The sequence below is a fragment of the Lepus europaeus genome, chromosome 3 (genome assembly GCF_033115175.1).
Source record: "Lepus europaeus isolate LE1 chromosome 3, mLepTim1.pri, whole genome shotgun sequence".
NCBI classification, from domain to species: Eukaryota; Metazoa; Chordata; class Mammalia; order Lagomorpha; family Leporidae; genus Lepus; species Lepus europaeus.
In genome coordinates this window covers 74,941,062-74,961,678 of record NC_084829.1, presented here as the reverse complement: position 1 = coordinate 74,961,678, position 20,617 = coordinate 74,941,062, and the positions used below count along the sequence as shown (strand labels likewise).

The following is a 20,617-nucleotide window of genomic DNA, read 5'->3' as shown; positions in this document are numbered from 1 at the left end:
AGGGTTGCAAGTGGGAGGGAAGTTATGGGAGGGGGGAAGCCATTGTAACCCATACGTTGTACTTTGGAAATTTATATTCATTAAATAAAAGTTTAATAAATGAAAAAAATAGACATTATGCTTTCAAGAAAGCTATAAATAACTCCAAAAAGAGTTGTGGCCAATTATTTAACTTTGTATATATTTTAGGTGGAATTCCATAGGAAATCACACAATGTTTGCTAGGATTTTTGGGGTATTTTTGATACTTTAAATAAAGTTGACGAAGTTGTATAACTGGAAAATTCAACCAATACATTTAATAACTATAAAGTATATTTCTTGGTATATGTAAGAAGTCATAAATTTTCCTAATGGAATAACTATATGTGACAAGTATGTTTTAATACTTTTAAGAATATAACATGTGATCAACAGAATCAAAACAATACTTGTTGAAAACCAAGTAGAATATTTCATACAACTAATTAGTACTTTCAAAAGGACATTACAACCACATTGGTTATATGACATTGAAAGACATGAGGTTTACAAATTTTAAAAATATTTTCCCTTCTATATGAATTATCTCTAACATGACAAACAATGATATATGTGCAATATGTAAGAAAAAAGTCTTAAAAATTGCATTTACAGCCATATATTTTGAACACTTTGTGTTGATAAAGCAACAGAATTTTAATATCTCATTCATTACCATGGTACATGCCTTACATGGAAGCCTTTTATATTTTAAACATCTTTTATGAGACAGACACATTAATGGTCCATTTTAGAGAAAAACAGATGTAGACTGTATTGAATGACATTATAAATACAGTTACATGGCAATAAGGAGGGCACTCTCAAGCTGACATTAATATAGAAATATGACTCATAATACTATGTATACATTTTAAGACAAACAATTAACTTGAATTAATGATTATGTTTAGAGATAAATTTTAAAATCTTATTTTAAATATTCTTGAAATCTTCTATGCGAATGATCTCCATACATTCAATTTTAGTATGCTTCTGTTATTTGGTGAATTTCTAAGAAAGTGCATTATTTTCAACAACTTCAACTTCTGCTGAGTTTAAGAGAATGCCTACTCTCCATAAATACAAGGTAAATAAAGGAAATGCATCAGAGAGTTGGAAAATAATTTCATCATGCTTCTGTAGAAATTTCTTGATTTCTTGTTCATTATGCCCTGTACTTGAGGTGTTCTCTTCAATTTTCTTTTGAAGAAGCTGCTCCAGAACCCAGAATAAGGAGAAAATATTTTCATAGCGTGTCACATCATAACATGCTTGTGCCTATAAATGAACAACAAACTTCTTTTTAAAAAGTTGGGTATAGAATATCTCAGAAAAATGCTTAATAAAGACACTACATTTTCAAACAGAAATAAAGCATTTAAAATATTTTATTTTTGTGTAGTATCTGTCTTTTTGTCCCTTTGATTAGTAGAGTTTGGAAGAACAAAGAACAAAATACCATTTTCAAGAACAATATTTGTAGATGACTTTATTTTCTCAATGATTCACAAACCTCCAAATCATTTATCTATAATCTTGAAATACAAGCTGAGCATTCCCTAACATAAAAATAAAAACAGAAATCCAGAATGATCCAAAATCTAAAATCTATAAGCATTGACAGGTGTGTCACAAGTGGGATATTCCACACTTGATTTCATGTGATTTCACAGTCAAAATGTAGGCACACTAAAAATACTATATAAAATGTCTTCTGATTATTCACATTAAAAGCATAAATTAATTTAGTGTATGGATTTGGGTCATCCTTGAAATATCTCATTATGTATACACAAATATCCCAAAATCTAAAAAAAAAAAAATGATATCCAAAGGACTTCGGGTCTTAAGTATTTTGGACAATGGATATTCAACTGGTAATTCATTACTCAGAGAAATCAGGGATTACTTGGCAGAGTCATACATATGTCAATGTTGAGTGCTGGTGCTGAATTTAACATTTTGCCAAAGATTTCCAATGTATGAAACTCTTGCCAATAATACAAGGATCTTTAGAATAGGATTTTAGAAGCATGCTTAGATGTAAAACAGTCTGAGAGCAAGCAGGGTTGTGATCTGTAAGCAACAAGATGTGATCTCATTCTTAAGTCTATAAGTTACAGAAGAATATTATTAGACTTTCTTGAATCAGATACATGGACATAATAATAAATGCAGACATGCTTGTAGAACTTATTATTTTGGCCTCTATGGTTAGATATGAGGCACATTATACAGTCATGAAAAAGAAAAAAATCTGACAGATGCAGCAAAATGGATGGAACTGCAGGACATAATGTTAAGTTAATGAATTCAACCACTGAAAGACAAATGTTTCATATATGGGAGGTTAAACAAACAAATAAAACCAAACTCAGTCTGAACACACTACACTGACTACTGGAGTAGAGGCTGTGAGGGTGGAAGGAAGGGAGGGGATTGAGATAAAAACTAGGAGAAGCTGGGCATGGCTCATTAATTGTGGCAAATATACTAAAATGTGGGGAGCCTGATGTGTGGCATATGGAAACTTGGTTTACTATAAAATTTGCTTTATAAATTTAAAACTATGCTGAAATAGAAAGTTTTAAAAAGTAAATGACAAACATAACATGAAAGAATACTAGAATTTGTGTAAAAATAGAAATAGGCTTTATCATTTACTGATTAAGAAATGTTTTAGAAGCCTTATGAAGTCAATAGACTACTTATTGCCATTTTATCATCATAGAAACTGAGCCTTGGGAAGCAGTTTCTAGAACATCAAGGTTCCATATTGTGGGTGATCCCATGAGGCTGCCTGCCCTGCACATACAGGAGGTTGAGAGGGCATGGCATGCCATGCCTCCCGGGAGGGACCCAACAGCCTGGCTCCTGGCAGGCACATTTCTCTCCATCCCTGCCTTCAGCCAATCAGGTAAACTGCTCCCAGGTATGGCCCAGACACTCCTGGAAAGCTATCCTAGCCAAGTGACTTTCAAGCTGATTGGAGAGGCACATTGGCATCAGTGTTGGTTCTATCCTATAGAGTTAGTGTTCCCCGGAGTTAGTTATGCCCCTTCTGCCTGCCCTTTAAAAGCGTACATTGTTGTGAATAAAGAGGGACATGTTCACCAAAGCCTGTCTCTGATGCTTCTTGTGGAAGAACATTGTTGCCTCACTCTCCCCGACCATATCCTAACCAGGCCCTTTTTTCTTACACAATTTGCTCAAGTTTATTATAAAATATTACCATTAGGGAAAAGAAAGAAATGTGTTCAAAACATTTATCAAAATCTATTTGTTGTAGTAAGACAAAAATGGAGGAATGTTCTTATATAAGCAGAGGAATTTATTCTTCAACAAGTTGGCACAGTAAACAGAGTCAAGTATATAAACAGATATCTGAAATACATAAATACTTTCCTTCAAGGCTTGTAATAAGAACTACCTCTCTGAGACATGTCTTAATGTCCCTCTACTCCTCTCCTGAGAGGCAGCCACTAACGTGCTGCTTCAGGAACTGAGTCACAACCTTTCACAACTCCATGTTTGCTCCAACCTCTCAAATTGTTGTCACTAATGAGTATTCAAACTCTGGATGTGGATTCTATGGCTGCACTATACCAATCCACAAATAGACACTGGAAATATCGCTATTCAAAGACAGTTTTCCCTGGAGACGTGGTCTTTCTAATCATGCCTGTACTCTGGAAACCAACTGGCCTGTCACAGCGAGTAAGGGTCTATCTTGGCCGGCGCCGCGGCTCAATAGGCTAATCCTCTGCCTGCAGTGCCAGCACACCAGGTTCTACTCCTGGTCGGGGCACCAAATTCTGTCCCGGTTGCCCCTCTTCCAGGCCAGCTCTCTGCTGTGGCTAGGGAGTGCAGTGGAGGATGGCCCAAGTGCTTGGGCCCTGCAACCCATGGGAGACCAGGAGAAGCACCTGGCTCCTGCCTTCGGATCAGCGTGGTGCGCCGGCCGCAGCGCGCCTACCGCAGCGGCCATTGGAGGGTGAACCAATGGCAAAAGGAAGACCTTTCTCTCTGTCTCTCGCTCTCTCACTGTCCACTCTGACTGTCAAAAAAAAAAAAAAAGTGTCTATCTTGATCCTGGAGCTACTATAACTCTAAGCACATCTGTCTCAACTTACCCACTGTTTCACAAGAACTAGAGCTCTGCAAACTATTAGTAACACAGTACTAGGTATACCCAGGCACCAGCGCCTTTACTACCATTACTACTCTGTATACCACAGCCATAGTGCCCCCATACGTTCCTGTGCTTCAGGCCTCCACGCTACGGTTGCTTCCCTTATCAGATAATGGTACCGCAGCCACCACAAAGGCCCCAAAGACCAAACTGAATGTCAAAGGTATTGCCTCTGCCATAACTTCCTTGGTGGGATAAGAAGACATTAGAACCCTAGCATTTACAAACCTAACAATTCTAAGCACAACAGCGTACTGTGGTTTCGGCTGCTGAGGATCTTTACATTTTTCATCAACATTAATATCAGCTGACAGATTCACACAGGTTCTACAGAGCTACACCTCACTGATGACAGAAATTCTGCAAGCTACCCAGCAGGCATCCTTGTACATATCTGCCACTTCAAAGAGGTAAGTCTCTGCATACCAAAAGCAGCCTATGAAGTCTGGAAGAGGCTCACTCAAATGCACAAACATCCATGTAAATAAGAGAAGACACGAAAAACCACAGAGGTATGAAATTCTAAAAAAAAAAAAAATCATGATAATATCTCAATAGCTGACTCCATAGAAATGAAGGTGTATAAACTTCTTGACAATTATTTAAAAAGCAATTTTTTAAGAGTTCAGTGGACCTAAAAAATACAGAAAAAACAATTCAACAAAATCAGTTAAATAATAATAAATTATTTTTAAAAGGCAAAGAGAATTCTGGATATGAAAATATAATGAATGAAATGATAAATGCAGCTGATATTATCAACAGAATTCTTCTAATGAGAATACAGGTTAAATGAAAACATACAGATACATTTTAAAAAGGAAAAATGAATGAAAAAGAATGAAAAAGCATATAATATTCATGGGATAGCATCAAAGGAGCAAGTATTCTAACTGGATTTAAAGAACAAAGAGAGAGCAAGCAACATGGGATCAGGAATCTTATTTAAACAAATAGTTGAAATTTTCTCTAAGCCAAGTAAAGGCAATTCAAAGGTCTCCAGTTATTTTCAATCCAGATAAGGTGGTACCAAGACATATTATAAGTGAATGGCCAAAAATCAAATAAAAAAAAAGGAATATACTGAAAGCAGCAGACAAAAGGTTATCACATACTAAGGAGTTCCAAGAACAGTGGGTTTCTCATTAGAATTCTTATAGGTTAGGAAACAGAAGGGTGATATATATATATATATATATATATATATATATATATATATATAATGAATGTTAAAAAAAACCTTCTAATTAAGAATATTTTATCTGAAAAAGCTATCTTTTAAAAATGAAAAGAGACAAGGATTTTCTTAGATAAACAGAATCTGACAGAGTTCATCATCACCAGAATTTTCTTACAGTAACTATTAAAGGGAATTTTTTGAGTTGAAAGGAAATAATGTTATTTAGGGGGCTGGCACTGTGGTGCAGCAGGTTAATGCCCTGGCCTGAAGTGCCTGCATTCCATATGGGTGCTGGTTCAAGACCCAGCTTCTCCACTTCCAATCCAGATTTCCGCTATGGCCTGGGAAAGCAGTAGAAGATGGCCCAAGTACTTGGGTCCCTGCAGCCGCATGGGAGACCTGGAAGAATCTCCTGGCTCTTGTCTTTGGATCAGCACAGCTCTAGCTGTTGCGGCCAATTTGGGAGTGAACCAGTGGATGGTTCATACCTCTCTGTCTTTCTCTGCCTCTGCCTCTCTGTAGCTCTGCTTTTCAAATAAAATAAATCTCTAAAAAAATCAGAATATTCAAATACTGTAAATATGGCCCATAAAGCACTTCTATCTTTAATATGAATATTAAAAGGTAAATAGTCAAATAATAACATTTATAATAACTTGGTAAGGGATATATCATGAAAAAAGATGTAAACTGTGACATGAAACATAAAATGTGGGGATGTCGTAAAATGTGCAATTTTTTATATGACCAAGTTTACAGTTATCTGAAAATAGGAGCATAATTATAAGAGGCTTTATGTAAACTTAATTTTGGTAGCCATAAAGCAAAAACTGTAGGAGATATACAATAGATAAGAAATCAAAGCACATCACTGGAGAAAACATCTAACCACAAAGGGAGATAGCAATAGAGAAACAAAAGAACAAAGCATCTATAAACAACAGAGACTGTGTTAAGTCCTTACCTATCAATATCACAGTGTTAAATCCTTACTTGTTAATAATACCTTAAATGTAAATTGTTTAAATTATCCATCCACAAGATACAGTATGACAGAATATATATGTATATATATATACACACATATATATATACTGTATATATAGTTATAGTCTCCAACAGACATCAACTTTAAGCACATTTATATACTGTAACTAAAGTAATGGAGAGAGATACTCCATGAAAACCATAACCAAAGGACAGAAAGACTAGCTATATTTAATTCAAACAAAATAGACTTCAAGTCAATGACTATAAGAGAGAAAAGACTATTAAATAATGAAAAAGGGTGTCAATTAACAAAAGGATATAACAATTATAAAAATATATGCATGCAACTTTGGAGGGCCTAAATATATACATAAAATATTAGTAGAACTGAAGAGATACGCTAATATGAAAGGACATCAAATAGTCTGCAGAAAATGGAATTAAAAGATAAAAATTAAAAATATAAACTTTATATCTCAACACATGTTTTACCAGGTTAGAGACACTTGTGTTAGAAATAGCCAAAATTTTTAGGCTATCCCTAAGAACTGAGGATTCTGATAATTTAATCAATTCAAAATATTTTTTTTTTGCGTTATTAACTGAAGAAAAATGTATGTCCTTTGAAGAAAATTTAAAATTAAGGAAAAATAAAAGAAGTTGGAACAAAACCAAAACTGTTAGGTGGATGCCTAACGTAATTTCCCATTGGAATTCTTACAAGAATTCCCCATGTTTGACAAGGGCAATGAGTAGGAACACAATCATGGTGGAGAAGTAGTCACTGGTGAATCTTTCCCTGGGCACTTTTTTGGTAAAGCTTTGGCTAACTTTCTCAAAGTATTCTCGTAATAAGCATGTGTGTCATTCTTTGTCCTTCCATAGAGTCAACAAGCAAAATGCCTTGATCTTTCCAAGGATTTGTTGCCATGATATTTGGTCTTTAATGGTTCACTTTTGCTTTGACAGGACCACTTCCACCTCTTGGCAGCCATGTCTTTCTGTTTTGTCTTCAGGATCATACTGGCAAAGTTATCTCCTGTTATAATTGTTCTGAGAAATGATTTAGGAATTGATCACACTTGTTGAAAATTTCCATTGAAAGCTCTACTCTTCCCTACAGCCTATGTGGAGTAGAAATTTGTTCCACTTCATTTTTCAGTCAGAATATTGTAAGTTGAACTAACTGATATGTTCATGCTATTGTCTACTGTTTCAATTATTAATCACTTTTCCTCTTCAATTAGACTCGTGAGTAGAAAAATCCTTTATAAAAATTGTATGAAACTGCAAAAGACCTTGAATGGCCAAAGTAATGTTGAACAAAAGAACAAAATGGATGCATCCTTTACTACCTGATTTCACAATCTTCTATGAAGGTATAAATAATAGACAAAACAGCAATGTATTAGTATCAAAACACACATCAACCAGTGGAAAGGGATAGAGGGCAAAGAAATAAACACAAGCATCTAGGTTTAACTGAGTGCCACAAATATGCAAACAACACGCAATGTAAATAATATATAATGTTTTCAATAAATGATCTTTGGAAAACTACATATCCACATGTAGAATGAAATTAAACCCAACATCACACACCATTTTTAAAATCAATACAAAGTGGATTAAAGACTTAAATATAAGATAGGAAAGCACAAAACTACTAGAAGAAAATATAGGGCAAAAGCTCTTCGACAGCAGTTTGTACAATGATTTTTTTAAAGCACAGACCAGAAAAGAACAACTAGTCAGACGGCTTTAAATATAACTAAAATGCTTCTGCAAAAACATGTTAAAATTCACTAGTGAAGAGATATTTTCTAGAATGAGAAAATATTTTCAAGCCACAGGCCTGATAAGGTATTAACAATTAAAATATAAAGAAACAAACATGCATCAATAGGAAGAAAATAAATACTTCAAATTGAAAATGCAAAAAGGACCTAAGTATTCATTTGTCAATAAAAGATATAAAAATGGACAATAGGTTTAAGAAAAATGTTCACCATCAACAAGCATCACAGCAATGCCATCAAAAATTGTGATGAGACATTACCTGGCATCTGACAAGCTGGTTCTTGTGGAAAAACAGGAGAGCAGTGTTGGCTAGTGTGTGGAGAAAAAGGTACCCTTGTACACACTTGTTGGGAATATACATTAGTTCTGCCACTATGAAAAACCATCTGAAGTTCTTCAAAATATTAAATATTAAGTGTAAACTAGGACATCAATCAGCAGACCCATACTACTCAATATATATCCAGAGGAAATTAAACCTGTATGTAACAGAGATACCTACGTTCATTTCAGTATTATTCACTATAGCTGAGAGAAGTAACCTGTATGTCTATCAATGGATGAAAATATTTAAATAGTGTGGTATCTATAAATAATGGGATACTTTCCAGTCTTAAACAACAAAGAAAATCTATCATTTGCAGCAACATGGATGAACCTGGAGGATATTAAATTAAGTGAAATAACTCAGGCACAGAAAGACTAATACCATAGATTTCACTTAAACAGTGAGAACACTTGTTGCTAGAGGCTATGGGCTGGGAGAATTGGAGAGATGTTGTGAGCGGACACAGAATTTCAGCTGGAAAAGAGGAGTAAGTACAGACATCTATTGTACACTCTGGTATCTATAGTTAATAACATTATGTTGTATAGTTTAAAATTCTTAACATAATAGATCATATGTTCTCAAAATAAGAAAATGACAAGTATGAAATGTGACACACATGTTAATTCGCTTCCACAATGAATACTTTCATCAAAACCTTATGTAGTACACCATAAATATACACATTTTTTTTTCAATTCAAAAAAGATAAAGGAATGATGGAAGTTGGGATAATATAGAATCAGCTCTCCTTTTGTATCTATATTAAATCTCTTTAATTATGTGATTAAGGCTCCAAATGGTAAAATAGGGAGGAAGCTCACTGATAGTCCAGGAAAATATAGTTTAATAAAAGTGGAGATACTGAAGTCTCAGGGAAGAGTTAGGGAAAAAAAACTGCAGAGGGAATTCTTCCGGAATTAGAGGGACACGGTGGATCTACGTGGAGGACATGGGTGCACACGGCACGGGAGCCCAGCTGCCAGGCATCTCCTCCTCCACACCAGCACTGGAAACAGAGGTGAGGTGAAACAGCAGTACCCCAGACAGTGGTGGAAAAGTGGCAGGAAGAGCCCAGAGGTAGCGAGGCTTGAAGCACTGTGGAGGAAAGTACACCAGCCTAACTAGAGGAGAGACAAAAACAAAAGGGATGATTTGGACACAATTCTCTCTCTCCACACACCTTACAAAGGAGTGTGAGACAATAGAGCAGACACCATTTTGGACATACATAACAGCTGCACCAGCTTGGGGTTGTGCCCGCCCTCAACCAAACAGAAAAACTTGACTCTGGTTGGGAATAATTAACAAGAGGTTAAGACCTAGTGAATGTGTGGAGCTTATGAACCATGACTGTGATTAAAAAAAAAAAATTAAGGGTGTGTGGGAGAACTCATGGTGTAGCTGAGACATGAGTAGTAGTCTCAGTGGAAGACGCCACAAACTCAGTAACCTTGGTTACCTGGTGAGAGACATCACAGGGGAATCTGAGCTTACACTGAGGACTGCATAGATCCTTTGTGTGGTCCTTGGGACAGAGAAGACTTATATTATACCCACTGGGACTAGTGCTTAGGTACTGAATGCCATCAAGTAGAAGAGCTCAGCTGAGTGGAATTACTTGCCTTCTAAATAAAAAAAAAAAAAGAGGAAGAAAAGATTTACAATGCCAAACCTGCGTGTGTCACCTTTGGCACACCCTTAACCCTGAAGAACTGAACAGAGCTCTCTGGCCACAAATACCACATGAGTCATAGTATAACGAGTAAAGCCACCACAGCAAGAAAAAAAAAAAAAGAAGAAGAACAAACCAAAGGATATCTCCACAATGCCACACAACAAACACAGAAACTGAGGAACCAAGAACAAGGAAGACACCATGATGCTCCCAAATGAACATGACACTCTAATACAAGATTATGAAATTGATCAGACAGAAGAAATGCAAGATACAGAATTCAAAAAATTTATGATAAGAACATCTAGAAGTTATCAAAAACAAATGCATGAAGTACAGAAATCCATATAGGACAGGACAGAAAATCTCTCTCGTGGAAATGAAATATTAAGGAGGAAACTAAATGAAATGAGGAACTTAGTAGAACATGAAATTGAAATACTGAAGAGAAAACAAACTGAAATGAATAATTCAATAGAACAAATGACAAATGAATTTGAGAGCCTTAGAAACAGAATCAGTGAGATAGAAGACAGAATATCAGACTTAGAAGACAGAGAACAGGAAAGCATATAGTCAAACCAAAGAAAAGAAGAGGAAATTAAAAATTAAAAAAAAATATTGTTGGGAATCTACAGGATACTATTAAAAAAACCAACATTCTGGTTTGAGGAGTTCCTCAAGGCATGGAGAGAGATAAAGGATCAGAAGGCCTTTTTAGTGAGATACTAGCAGAAAACTTCCTGGGTCTGGAGAATTACAGAGACATCCAAGTACAGGAAGCACATAGAACCCCCAATAAACATGACGAAAAGAGATCCTCACCACGACACATTGTAATGAAACTCACCACAGTGAAACATAAGGAAAAGATTCTAAAATTTGCAAAAGAGAAATGTCAAATTATTCTCAGAGGATCTCCAATTAGACTCACAGCAGACTTCTCATTAGAAAGCCTACAGGCCAGGAGGGAATGGCCCAAGTATTAAGAGAAAAAAAAAAAATACCATCCCAGAATATTATATCCTGGAAAGCTCTCATTTGTGAATGAAGGTGAAACAAAGACCTTTCATACCAAACAGAAATTGAAAGATTTGTCACCACTCGTCCAGCCCTGTAAAGATGCTTAAAGATGTGTTACACACATAAACACGGCCATCAATATGAAAGAAGGTAAAGGAAGAAAACTTCCCATAAAAGATCACAGGAAGTTCAAAGCATATATTAGAAATATCTTTGGGAAAATGGCAGGGCAAAGTCACAATTTCTCAATAGTCACATTGAATGTTAATGGCCTCAACTCTCCAGTTAAAAGGAACAGACTGGCTGAATGGATTAAAAAACAGAACCCATCTATTTTCTGCTTACGAGAAACACATCTTTCCAACAAAGATGCATGCAGACTGAAAGTGAAAGGTAGGAAAAAGATATTCCATGCCAACAGAAATGAAAAAAGAGCTGGCATAGCCATCTTAATATCAGAAAAAATAAACTTAAACACAAAAACTGTTAAGAGAAACAAAGAGGGGCACTATATAATGATTAAGGGATCAATTCAAAAGGAAGATGTAACTATTAGAAACGTATATGCACCTAATTACAAGGCACTGAGTTATTTAAAAGATATGTTAAGGAATTTAAAGGGAGACTTAGACTTCAATACGATAGTATTGGGGGACTTCAATACTCCGCTTTCAGCAATAGACAGATCAACCAGACTGAAGACCAACAAGGAAACAGCAGATTTAATCGACACTAGAGCCCAAATGGATCTAACAGATATGTACAGAACTTTCCATTCTACACTTAAAAAATTTACATTCTTCTCAGCAGTACATGGAACTTACTCTAGGACTGACCACGTACTAGGCCATAAAGCAAGTCTCAGCAAATTGAAAAGTACTGAAAACATACCATGTATCTTCTCAGACCACAGTGGAATGAAGCTGGATATTAGCAACTCTGGAATCACTAAAGCATATGCAAACACGTGGAGACTGAACAACATGCTCTTGAATGATCATTGGGTCATAGAAGAAATCAAAAGAGAAATCAAACACTTTCTTGAAGTAAATGAGGATAACAACCCAACATATCAAAACTTATGGGATACACCAAAAGCAGTGTTACGAGGAAAGATTATAGCAATAGGTGCCTATATCAAGAAATTGGAAAGGCACCAAACAAATGAGCTATCAATGCATCTCAAGGGCCTAGAAAAACTGCAGCAAACCAGGCCCAAAATAGTAGAAGAAAAATAATTAAAATTAGAGAAGAAATCACCAGAATTAGTCCAAAAACATTACAAAAGAACAGCAAAACGAAGACCTGTTTTTTTGAAAAAATAAACAAAATTGACACACCATTGGCCCAACTGACTAAAAAAAGAAAAGACCCAAATCTATAAAATCAGAGATGAGAAAGAAAATGTAACAACAGACACCACAGAAATAAAAAGAGTCATCAGAAATTACTACAAAGAGTTGTATGCCAGCAAACAGGGATATCGATCAGAAATGGATAGATTCCTGGACACATACAACCTAATGAAATTGAACCATGAAGACATGGAAAACCTAAACAGACACATAACGCAGACATAAATTGAATCAGTAATAAAGGCCCTCCCATCAAAGAAAAGCCAAGGACTGGATGGATACACTGCTGAATTCTTCCAGACATTCAAAGAAGAACTAACTCCAATTATTCTTAAACTGTTCAGAACAATTGAAAAAGAGGCACTCCTACAAAATTCTTTCTATGAAGGAAGCATCACCTTAATTCCTAAACCTGAAAAAAGATGCAGCATTGAAAGATAATTAAGGCTGATTCTGAGGTAGAGTGCTATCCAGGACATCTGCCATTCTATGAGTCTGCTGTGTATCCCGCTTCCCATGTTGGATCATTCTCTCCCAGCACTCTGGCTTCAGAATCAGCCCTTAAGGCATTCAGATAGGGCTGAAGAGCCCATGAGAGTATTTTAGGCATGGAAAACCAAGACATTCTGGCAAAAAAAAAAAAAAGACCTAAATGAAAGATCTCTGCGAGTGAAATCCCAGTGGAAAGAATGGGGACATCAAAGAAGGAGGTACCTTTCTCTGAAGGGAGGAGAGAACTTCCACTTTGACTATGACCCTGTCGGAATAAGATTGAAGTCGGCGAACTCAAAAGGCTTCCACAGCCTTGGCAACTCATGACTAGAGCCTAGGGAGATTACTGACGCCATAAACAAGAGTGTCAATTTGTTAAGTCAACGACAGGAGTCACTGTGTACTTATGTCTCATGTGGGATCTGTCCTTAATGTGTTGTCCAATGTGAAGTAATGCTATAACTAGTACTGAAACAGTATTTTACACTTTGTGTTTCTGTGTGGGTGCAAACTGATGCAATATTTACTTAATATATACTAAATTGATCTTCTGTATATAAAGATAATTGAAAATGAATCTTGATGTTAATGGAATGGGAAAGGGAGGGGGAAATGGGAGGAGTGCGAGTGGAAGGGAAATTATGGGGAGGGGGAAGCCATTCTAATCCATAAAACAACAACAACAACAACAAAATCTAAATGAAAGATTTCCACGAGTGAGATCCCAGTAGAAAGAACAGGTCATCAAAGAAGGAGGTACCTTTCTCTGAATGGAGGAGAGAACTTCCACTTTGACTACAGCCTTGTCTAAATAATATCAGAGTCGGCAAACTCAAGAGGCTTCCATAGCCTTGGCAGCTCATGACAAGAGCCTCGGGTGATTACTGACATCATATATAATAATGTCGATTGTTAAATCAACAACAGGAGTCATTTTGCACTTACTCCCCATGTAGGATCTCTGTCCTGAATGTGTTGTACTATGTGAATTAATGTATAACTAGTACTCAAACACTACTTTATACTTTGTGTTTTTTTATGGGTGCAAACTGTTGAAACTTTACTTAGTATATACTAAAATGATCTTCTGTATATAAAGATAATTGAAAATGAATCTTGATGAAGAATGGGATAGGAAGAGGGAGTGGGAGATGGGATGGTTGTGGGTGGGATGGTGGTTATGGGGGAAAAAAGCTGCTATAATCCAAAAGTTGTACTTTGGAAATTTATATTTATTAAATAAAAGTTAAAAAATTATGCGATTAAACAGAGATAAAATGATAAAAATGTTAGGCAAAATGGAAAAAAAAAAACTGAGCTACTTCTCCAGCTGCATTGTTCTCACACTGCAACCAAATTTGGCTATTCATTTTTACGTGATGTGTCTTAGATAACTATACCTAATTGCTATATGCTGATTCTCTTAATTTAGAATGGCTTTATCATCAGTCTCTAATAACTGACACCATGATAAGCCTTCAGTGCTCATTATTAATGGCTAGTAGCCACTGAGTTTGTCTCAATCCCCTCCTTTTTAACAATTTGATCTATTATGGTTTCATCCAATTGCATATTGCCTATTTAGAGTCTAACCATGTTGTGGGAAGGACACTGTTTCTGTCACTACAATTTCTAAGCAGCTTATAACAAGTTTTGTTTGTTTGTTTGTTTGTTTTGCTTATAGTAGATCCTCAATATCCATTTCTTACTTTGAATTGAACAAGCATTACAAAAATATAAAGGGCACTACTATAAACATATATTGGTTACTATCTGAAGGAGAATCTCAGTGACATTTTTCAAAACTAAAATTACTTTTGAAACACTTTCCTTATACAAATCAAATAAAAAGAATTTGCAGTATGTGTTTATCATTCACATATGACAATAGTTAAATAAACCTTTTAGGACTACTTATCAAGAAGAACATGATTGGTCCAAACTCTTTCATCATTCATTAGATAATTCTTTAGAAGACTTCAGATTATTGCTATCATTATAGCTCCAGATACCAATTATAATTTACATAAATTGGGTGTCATGTACTTAGACACAAATCTTGTAGTAAAATGGTAAAGCAGCTTCATTTGCTTTGAAGCTCTGCAAGTGGCATGCAGGGCTGTGTAGCAGTTATCTAAGTAGGACTGGTGCAAATAGTTTAAAGTTTCAGCTATATCTATAATATTAATTATATATTCTGATATTTATCCTGTTGGGTTCTTTGTGAACTAAATGATTTTGCTTTTCAAAGTTATTTAGATTAATTTCTGTTTAACTGTAAACGCCAGGTATAACTTATCTTGATAAAGGTTTTAATACATTCCAAATTTTCTAGATGTTTCTTTGATACTGCCTAAAGAAAGTATAAATAGCATTCTTTATGATTATTTGTGCTTTTATTGGCATTTTCTATATTTTTGTAACTGCTTTTACATGTCATTCCACTGTATCTTATTGTGAGCTGCTTTTGGGTCAAGACTTTGTCTCTCTCTCTCTCACTGTTTTGTAATGTTTTGTAACTCCAGTGACTGTTGTTTATAGAATTTGAAAGATGTTTAATAACTAATAAGGATAAATTGAGACTAAAGAAACAAAACAAAAACTCAGTAAATAACCCCTAAATGTTGTCTAACACAGAATAAGGTAATGTTTTCCTTCCTTATAAAGGCTACAGCATCCCAGCCCATTTAAGGTTAAGATATTTTTTAGAAACTTAATTAACTTTAAAAGAGGCAGAAGAATGATACATCTTTTGTGAGCACTTAGACATCATTACAAATTATAAGACATAAGAACATCCTTCACTTAATATATTAAAAGAAAGTAAGTCTTTGAGAACAAGTTTTATCATTAGTTATAGAAGCACCTGAGAAAACAAGCAATGGAGTTGGACACTTTGGCATAACTAAAATTTATGAGACATAAGAATATCCTCCACATAATACACTAAAACAAAATAAATCTTTGAGAACAAGTTTTATAGTTAGCCCTCATAATACAACTCTTAGGGGATAGAGGCCCTGCTTGAGAAGTTAGTGCACAGTGAATCCTGTTGTTAATTCAATAATTAACACTCTTATGTCTGATGTCAATGATCACCCAAGGCTCTAGACATGAGCTGTCTAGTCTATGGAAGCCTTTTGAATCCACAAACTCCCTCAGTATTTAGACAATGCCACAGAGAAAGTAGAAGTTCTCTCCTCCCTCAGACAAAAGTACATCCTTCTTTGATGATCACTTTTTCCACGGGGGTCTCACCCACTGAGTTTCTTCATGTAGTACATTTTCTGTTGCCACAGTGTCTTGGCTTTCCATGCCTGAAATGCACTAGTGGACTTTTCAGCCAGACCAGAATGCTTAAGGGCTGATTCTGAGGTAAGAGTGCTACTTAAAGCAATTGTCATTCAATGAGTCTGCTGCATGGACTGCTACCCACGTTGGAGCAAGGATAAGGTTTTAAAGAAGATAGAGTGTGTCGACACCTTCCTGGCATCCTCAATGTAGTATCCAATTTCTCTAATGGTTTTGACTTTGCCTTTTTGGTTTACCAGAATTTCTGTGTCTTAGATTCTACCTCTGTTCTAAAATGTCTTTTCTCAAAGTAACTGGATAAACACTTTCATCTTATAGAATACTCTTTTAAATTTGATGAACTTTTAATTATTGTACACATTTTGGGGTGCAATGAGATATTTCAGCACATGTATTCAGGTCGTACTCCTCATATAAATGTTATTAGCATTTCCTTATCATTAACCACTACTTTATGTTTAGAGCCATTGAGCTATTCTAGGTCTTCAATATATAGAAAATATAATATTGTGAACTATAGTAAGCTCACCATGATGTGACACACCAGATACTATTTCTTCTGTTTTTCGGTACCCATTATCCAACTTCCATCTATCCCCCCTCGTCCCATCCTTCCCAGTCTCTGTTAAGCATCATTCTATGTTCATAATCAAAGACACACACACATAAATGAGAGGGTGGGAAGGATGGAGAAAGGAGAGAAAAAAAGAGAGAGAAAGAGAGGGAGAGAGAGAGGGAGAGAGAGAGAGAAAACATGTCTTCCTCCTGTTGGTTCACTTCAATTCCCAAATGGCTAACAACAACTGGGGCCAGGCCAGGCTGAAGCCAGAGGACAAGAATTTCACCTGAATCTCCCATACGGGTGCAAGGACCCATGTAATTTGGGCATCTTCTGCTGCTTTCCCATGCACATTAGCAGGGAGCTGGACTGGAGGAAGAACAGATGGGACTTAAATCAGTGCTCCTGTATGGAAAGCCAGCAGTGAAGCAGCAGCCAAACTGTCACAATGCTGGCCCCAGATTGAATTTAGCTCTCAGAATAGTAATCTGAAAGTAATTCCATTCCTCCAGGACAGTATGTGGTTAACTACATGCCTTGGCAGTCCTCCCTCTCAACATGACCAAAATGGCACATCTGTGGGGAAGGCCTTTTCCCTAATGTCATCATGCAGACAGCTGTATGATCTGCTTAATCATAAGTTCACATTTTCAAAACTAGTGGGTGGCATAAGCTGAACAAATACTAAAATGACAATAGGATGACAGCTTACTCTCTTCCACCTAATTTTGGTATAATTCTATAACCTCGGTGTCAAAATAGATTTATCCACATCAGTGTTGGAAGACAGTCAACACAAGTGGAACATAAACACCCAGAAAATACCCAGGTGCTTTGCCTGAGCATCCTGTTAAGAAACTGAAAGCACGGCAGCTATGGATGTATGACATAATGCTATCAGTTTCAATTTAGGTTCTTTGGTTTGAAGGAATCTTCAGAGGAAGCTGCTATAGTACCGTGACTATTTCTCATCACTTAATCCCATTTCATATAATGAGTAACTTTCAAAAGGGAATATATTTTCCTATTGGAAAAACATCAGATATTTTTGTAGAATAGTCTGATAACAACATTTATATTTATCTTTCTACTCTTGAGATGGGATTGAGAAAGTTAAAGGACAACTACATGGTTTTAAATATGAAGAACACTAACATTTCTTTACATTCTGCTAAATTATATTTCAAAACTTAGCTTCTGGACTTCAACCTATAAACACATAGAATCAGTTTCCCAATACTGTTCTAGTTAGAATCTAGTATGCTTTTCTTGTCATCTTGTGAAGATTATCTTTGAAGGATACACTGTTAATTGCTTAAGTCTATCCATTTCTCCTCCCTTTCTTGTCAACAGAATCCCAGTTGTATTCAAGGTTAAAATGAATCAGCTAAAATTTACATTCTCCAGTGTATTTTAAGCTAATCATTGTAAGAGATGTAAGTATATGTAACTGGGTGGGACTTCTGGGAAAGCTGACTGATGACATTCAAAACATGTTGAAAGAGACCTTTTGCTTTTCCCCACTCATGAATATTTTTGCTTTTAAATATAGAGACTAAGCTCTGAAGTAGAATAGCCATTCTGTGAGCCAGAGGCTGTGGGCACTCCTGGATGTACAGAATGGATGAGTTCCATGAGGCCCCTGTGCAGCCCAGTGTACTCATGTAGGGTGATTTAGGATTCTGCAGTATACTGGGGCTCTTTTCTTCCATTTTGTTCTTTTAAACATGCAGCACTGAGATTTACTCTAGGTTGGGAAATAACTTTTTAAGGTTCCTTAACCTTGAAAAGGTGATGCCTTATGTTATTTCTGACACAGAAAACACAGATACCTAAAGGGACAAAATGTCATATTCCTTGCAGAAGTGTGATGAAATATATGGTAATTTGAAGATTAGCTGGTAGTTTGGATGTTTATATTTAATGCTGTAAAATAAGAAAATCAGATTATTAAATTCAACAATTTAATCTTCTCTACATGCTAGCCAAGGGCACACATAGGCATTATCTGACACATTCTGAAATAAGTATGCTTTTGGGGATGGATAAAAACACAACACGTTTTTCTGTTACAAACACAGGAGGGGAAGGGAAAATATGGAACATTTTACAGCAGAAAGTTAAGTCAAGGAGTATTGTCACTACACTCTCTATCATAATGATTGTACTAGTGCACATTCCCACCAACTGTATATTAGAGCACCTTTTCCCCTATCCTCACCATCATTTATTCCTTTTTGATTTCTGGATGATAGTCATTCTAATTGGTGTGAGGTGAAACCTCACTGTGGTTTTTAATTGTGTTTCCCTGCTGGCCTGTGTTCCTGTGCTTATGTGATATGAACTGTTGAAAAAAAAAGTTAATTCAGTCCAGTACCTTACTCTAGTACCCTAATATGACATGATATTTTGTAACTAGCTTGATTTCCTGCTTTTTTAACATTATATTCTTTGATTGTCTGTCTAAGGTAAGATGGGATGATTTCTTCACATTTACACTAGGAGTGAGTTGGTAAGAATATGCTTCTACTACATATGTCATGTGCCCTTTTGGTGCCCAATCTACTAACAACATAGACAAAAACTCATGCATTTAAATATTTTATATTTGCACATTTCTTGGGGGGATATCCTGTGTTTTGATACTCATTTTTCACTTTCTTGATTATTTGATGAAGCAGATTGTTGTATGTATGATGAAACGGATACCACACTGGTTTCAACACTCAAGTTTCTTCCAAAGAATAGAGTTCCTAATACATGGGATGTTGCATTTGTTTGTTCTCATAGATCTCCTGAATCAATTTTAAATAGCTTAACTCTGCATTATCACTGCTTTTCAAGTACCTATATCCTTAACTATAGGGTCATCAATCCTATTCACAGGCACTTTTCTCTATTAATTTATACTACAATATTTCAAAAGTACAGAAACTGAAATCTCTTTCAATTGTGTTTAACAAGAAAATGGAATATTTTCAAGTATATCTGATCTTGTATCATGGCAGTTCTTGACAAAATAATAGAAAGCAGATGATTTGCTTATTATTCTAAAAGTCTATTAGGTGAAAGAGCAGGGCTCAGGGACTGGAATAAAAGATACTAACACTATGCAAGATAACTCTGCTGGGGATAATTAGCAACTTTGTGGGAGAGAATGGTTGGAAAGCTGCTTGAGATGGCTGTATCCATAAAATGAGTTCTGGCCTTTAGACTTTCGGATCTAGGTTCTTGCTAATGCACACCCTAGAAGACAGTGGTTTATGGATCATGTACTTGGGTGTCTACCAATCATGTGAAAGAACAGAATTGAGTTCTGGGTTTCTGGCTTTGGCCTGGTCTAATGCTGATTGTGGCAATCATTTGAAAGAGTGAACCAAAGAATGGAAGATTTTTCTTGGTTTTCTGCCTTCCAAGTAGATAAAATAAATAAATACATACTATACAAATAAATAAATAAGAGGTGGGTGTGTGGTGCAATAGTTGAACCACGGCTTGGGATGCATGTATCTCATGTTGGAGTGTCTAGTTTGTGTACTGAATCCTCTGCTTCTACTTTGGCTTCCTGATAAAGCACATCCTGCAAGACCCCAGATAACAACTTAAGTACTTGGGTCCACTCACCACATGAGAGGTTTGGATTGGATTCTTGACTTCTGGCTTTGGCATTGTTGTTGTTGTGAG

General features: G+C 35.9%; 1 protein-coding gene across 1 annotated transcript in view; it reads right to left on the bottom strand.

Annotated features, from left to right (window-relative positions):
* Positions 1-1,035: 1,035 nt before the first annotated feature.
* Positions 1,036-20,617, bottom strand: part of MEI4 (meiotic double-stranded break formation protein 4) — a 153,351-nt gene continuing 133,769 nt past the window's right edge. Inside the window, exon 4 of the mRNA XM_062187226.1 lies at positions 1,036-1,302. Coding sequence (XP_062043210.1) covers positions 1,036-1,302 — 267 coding nt within the window. The remainder of the gene's footprint in view (positions 1,303-20,617) is intronic.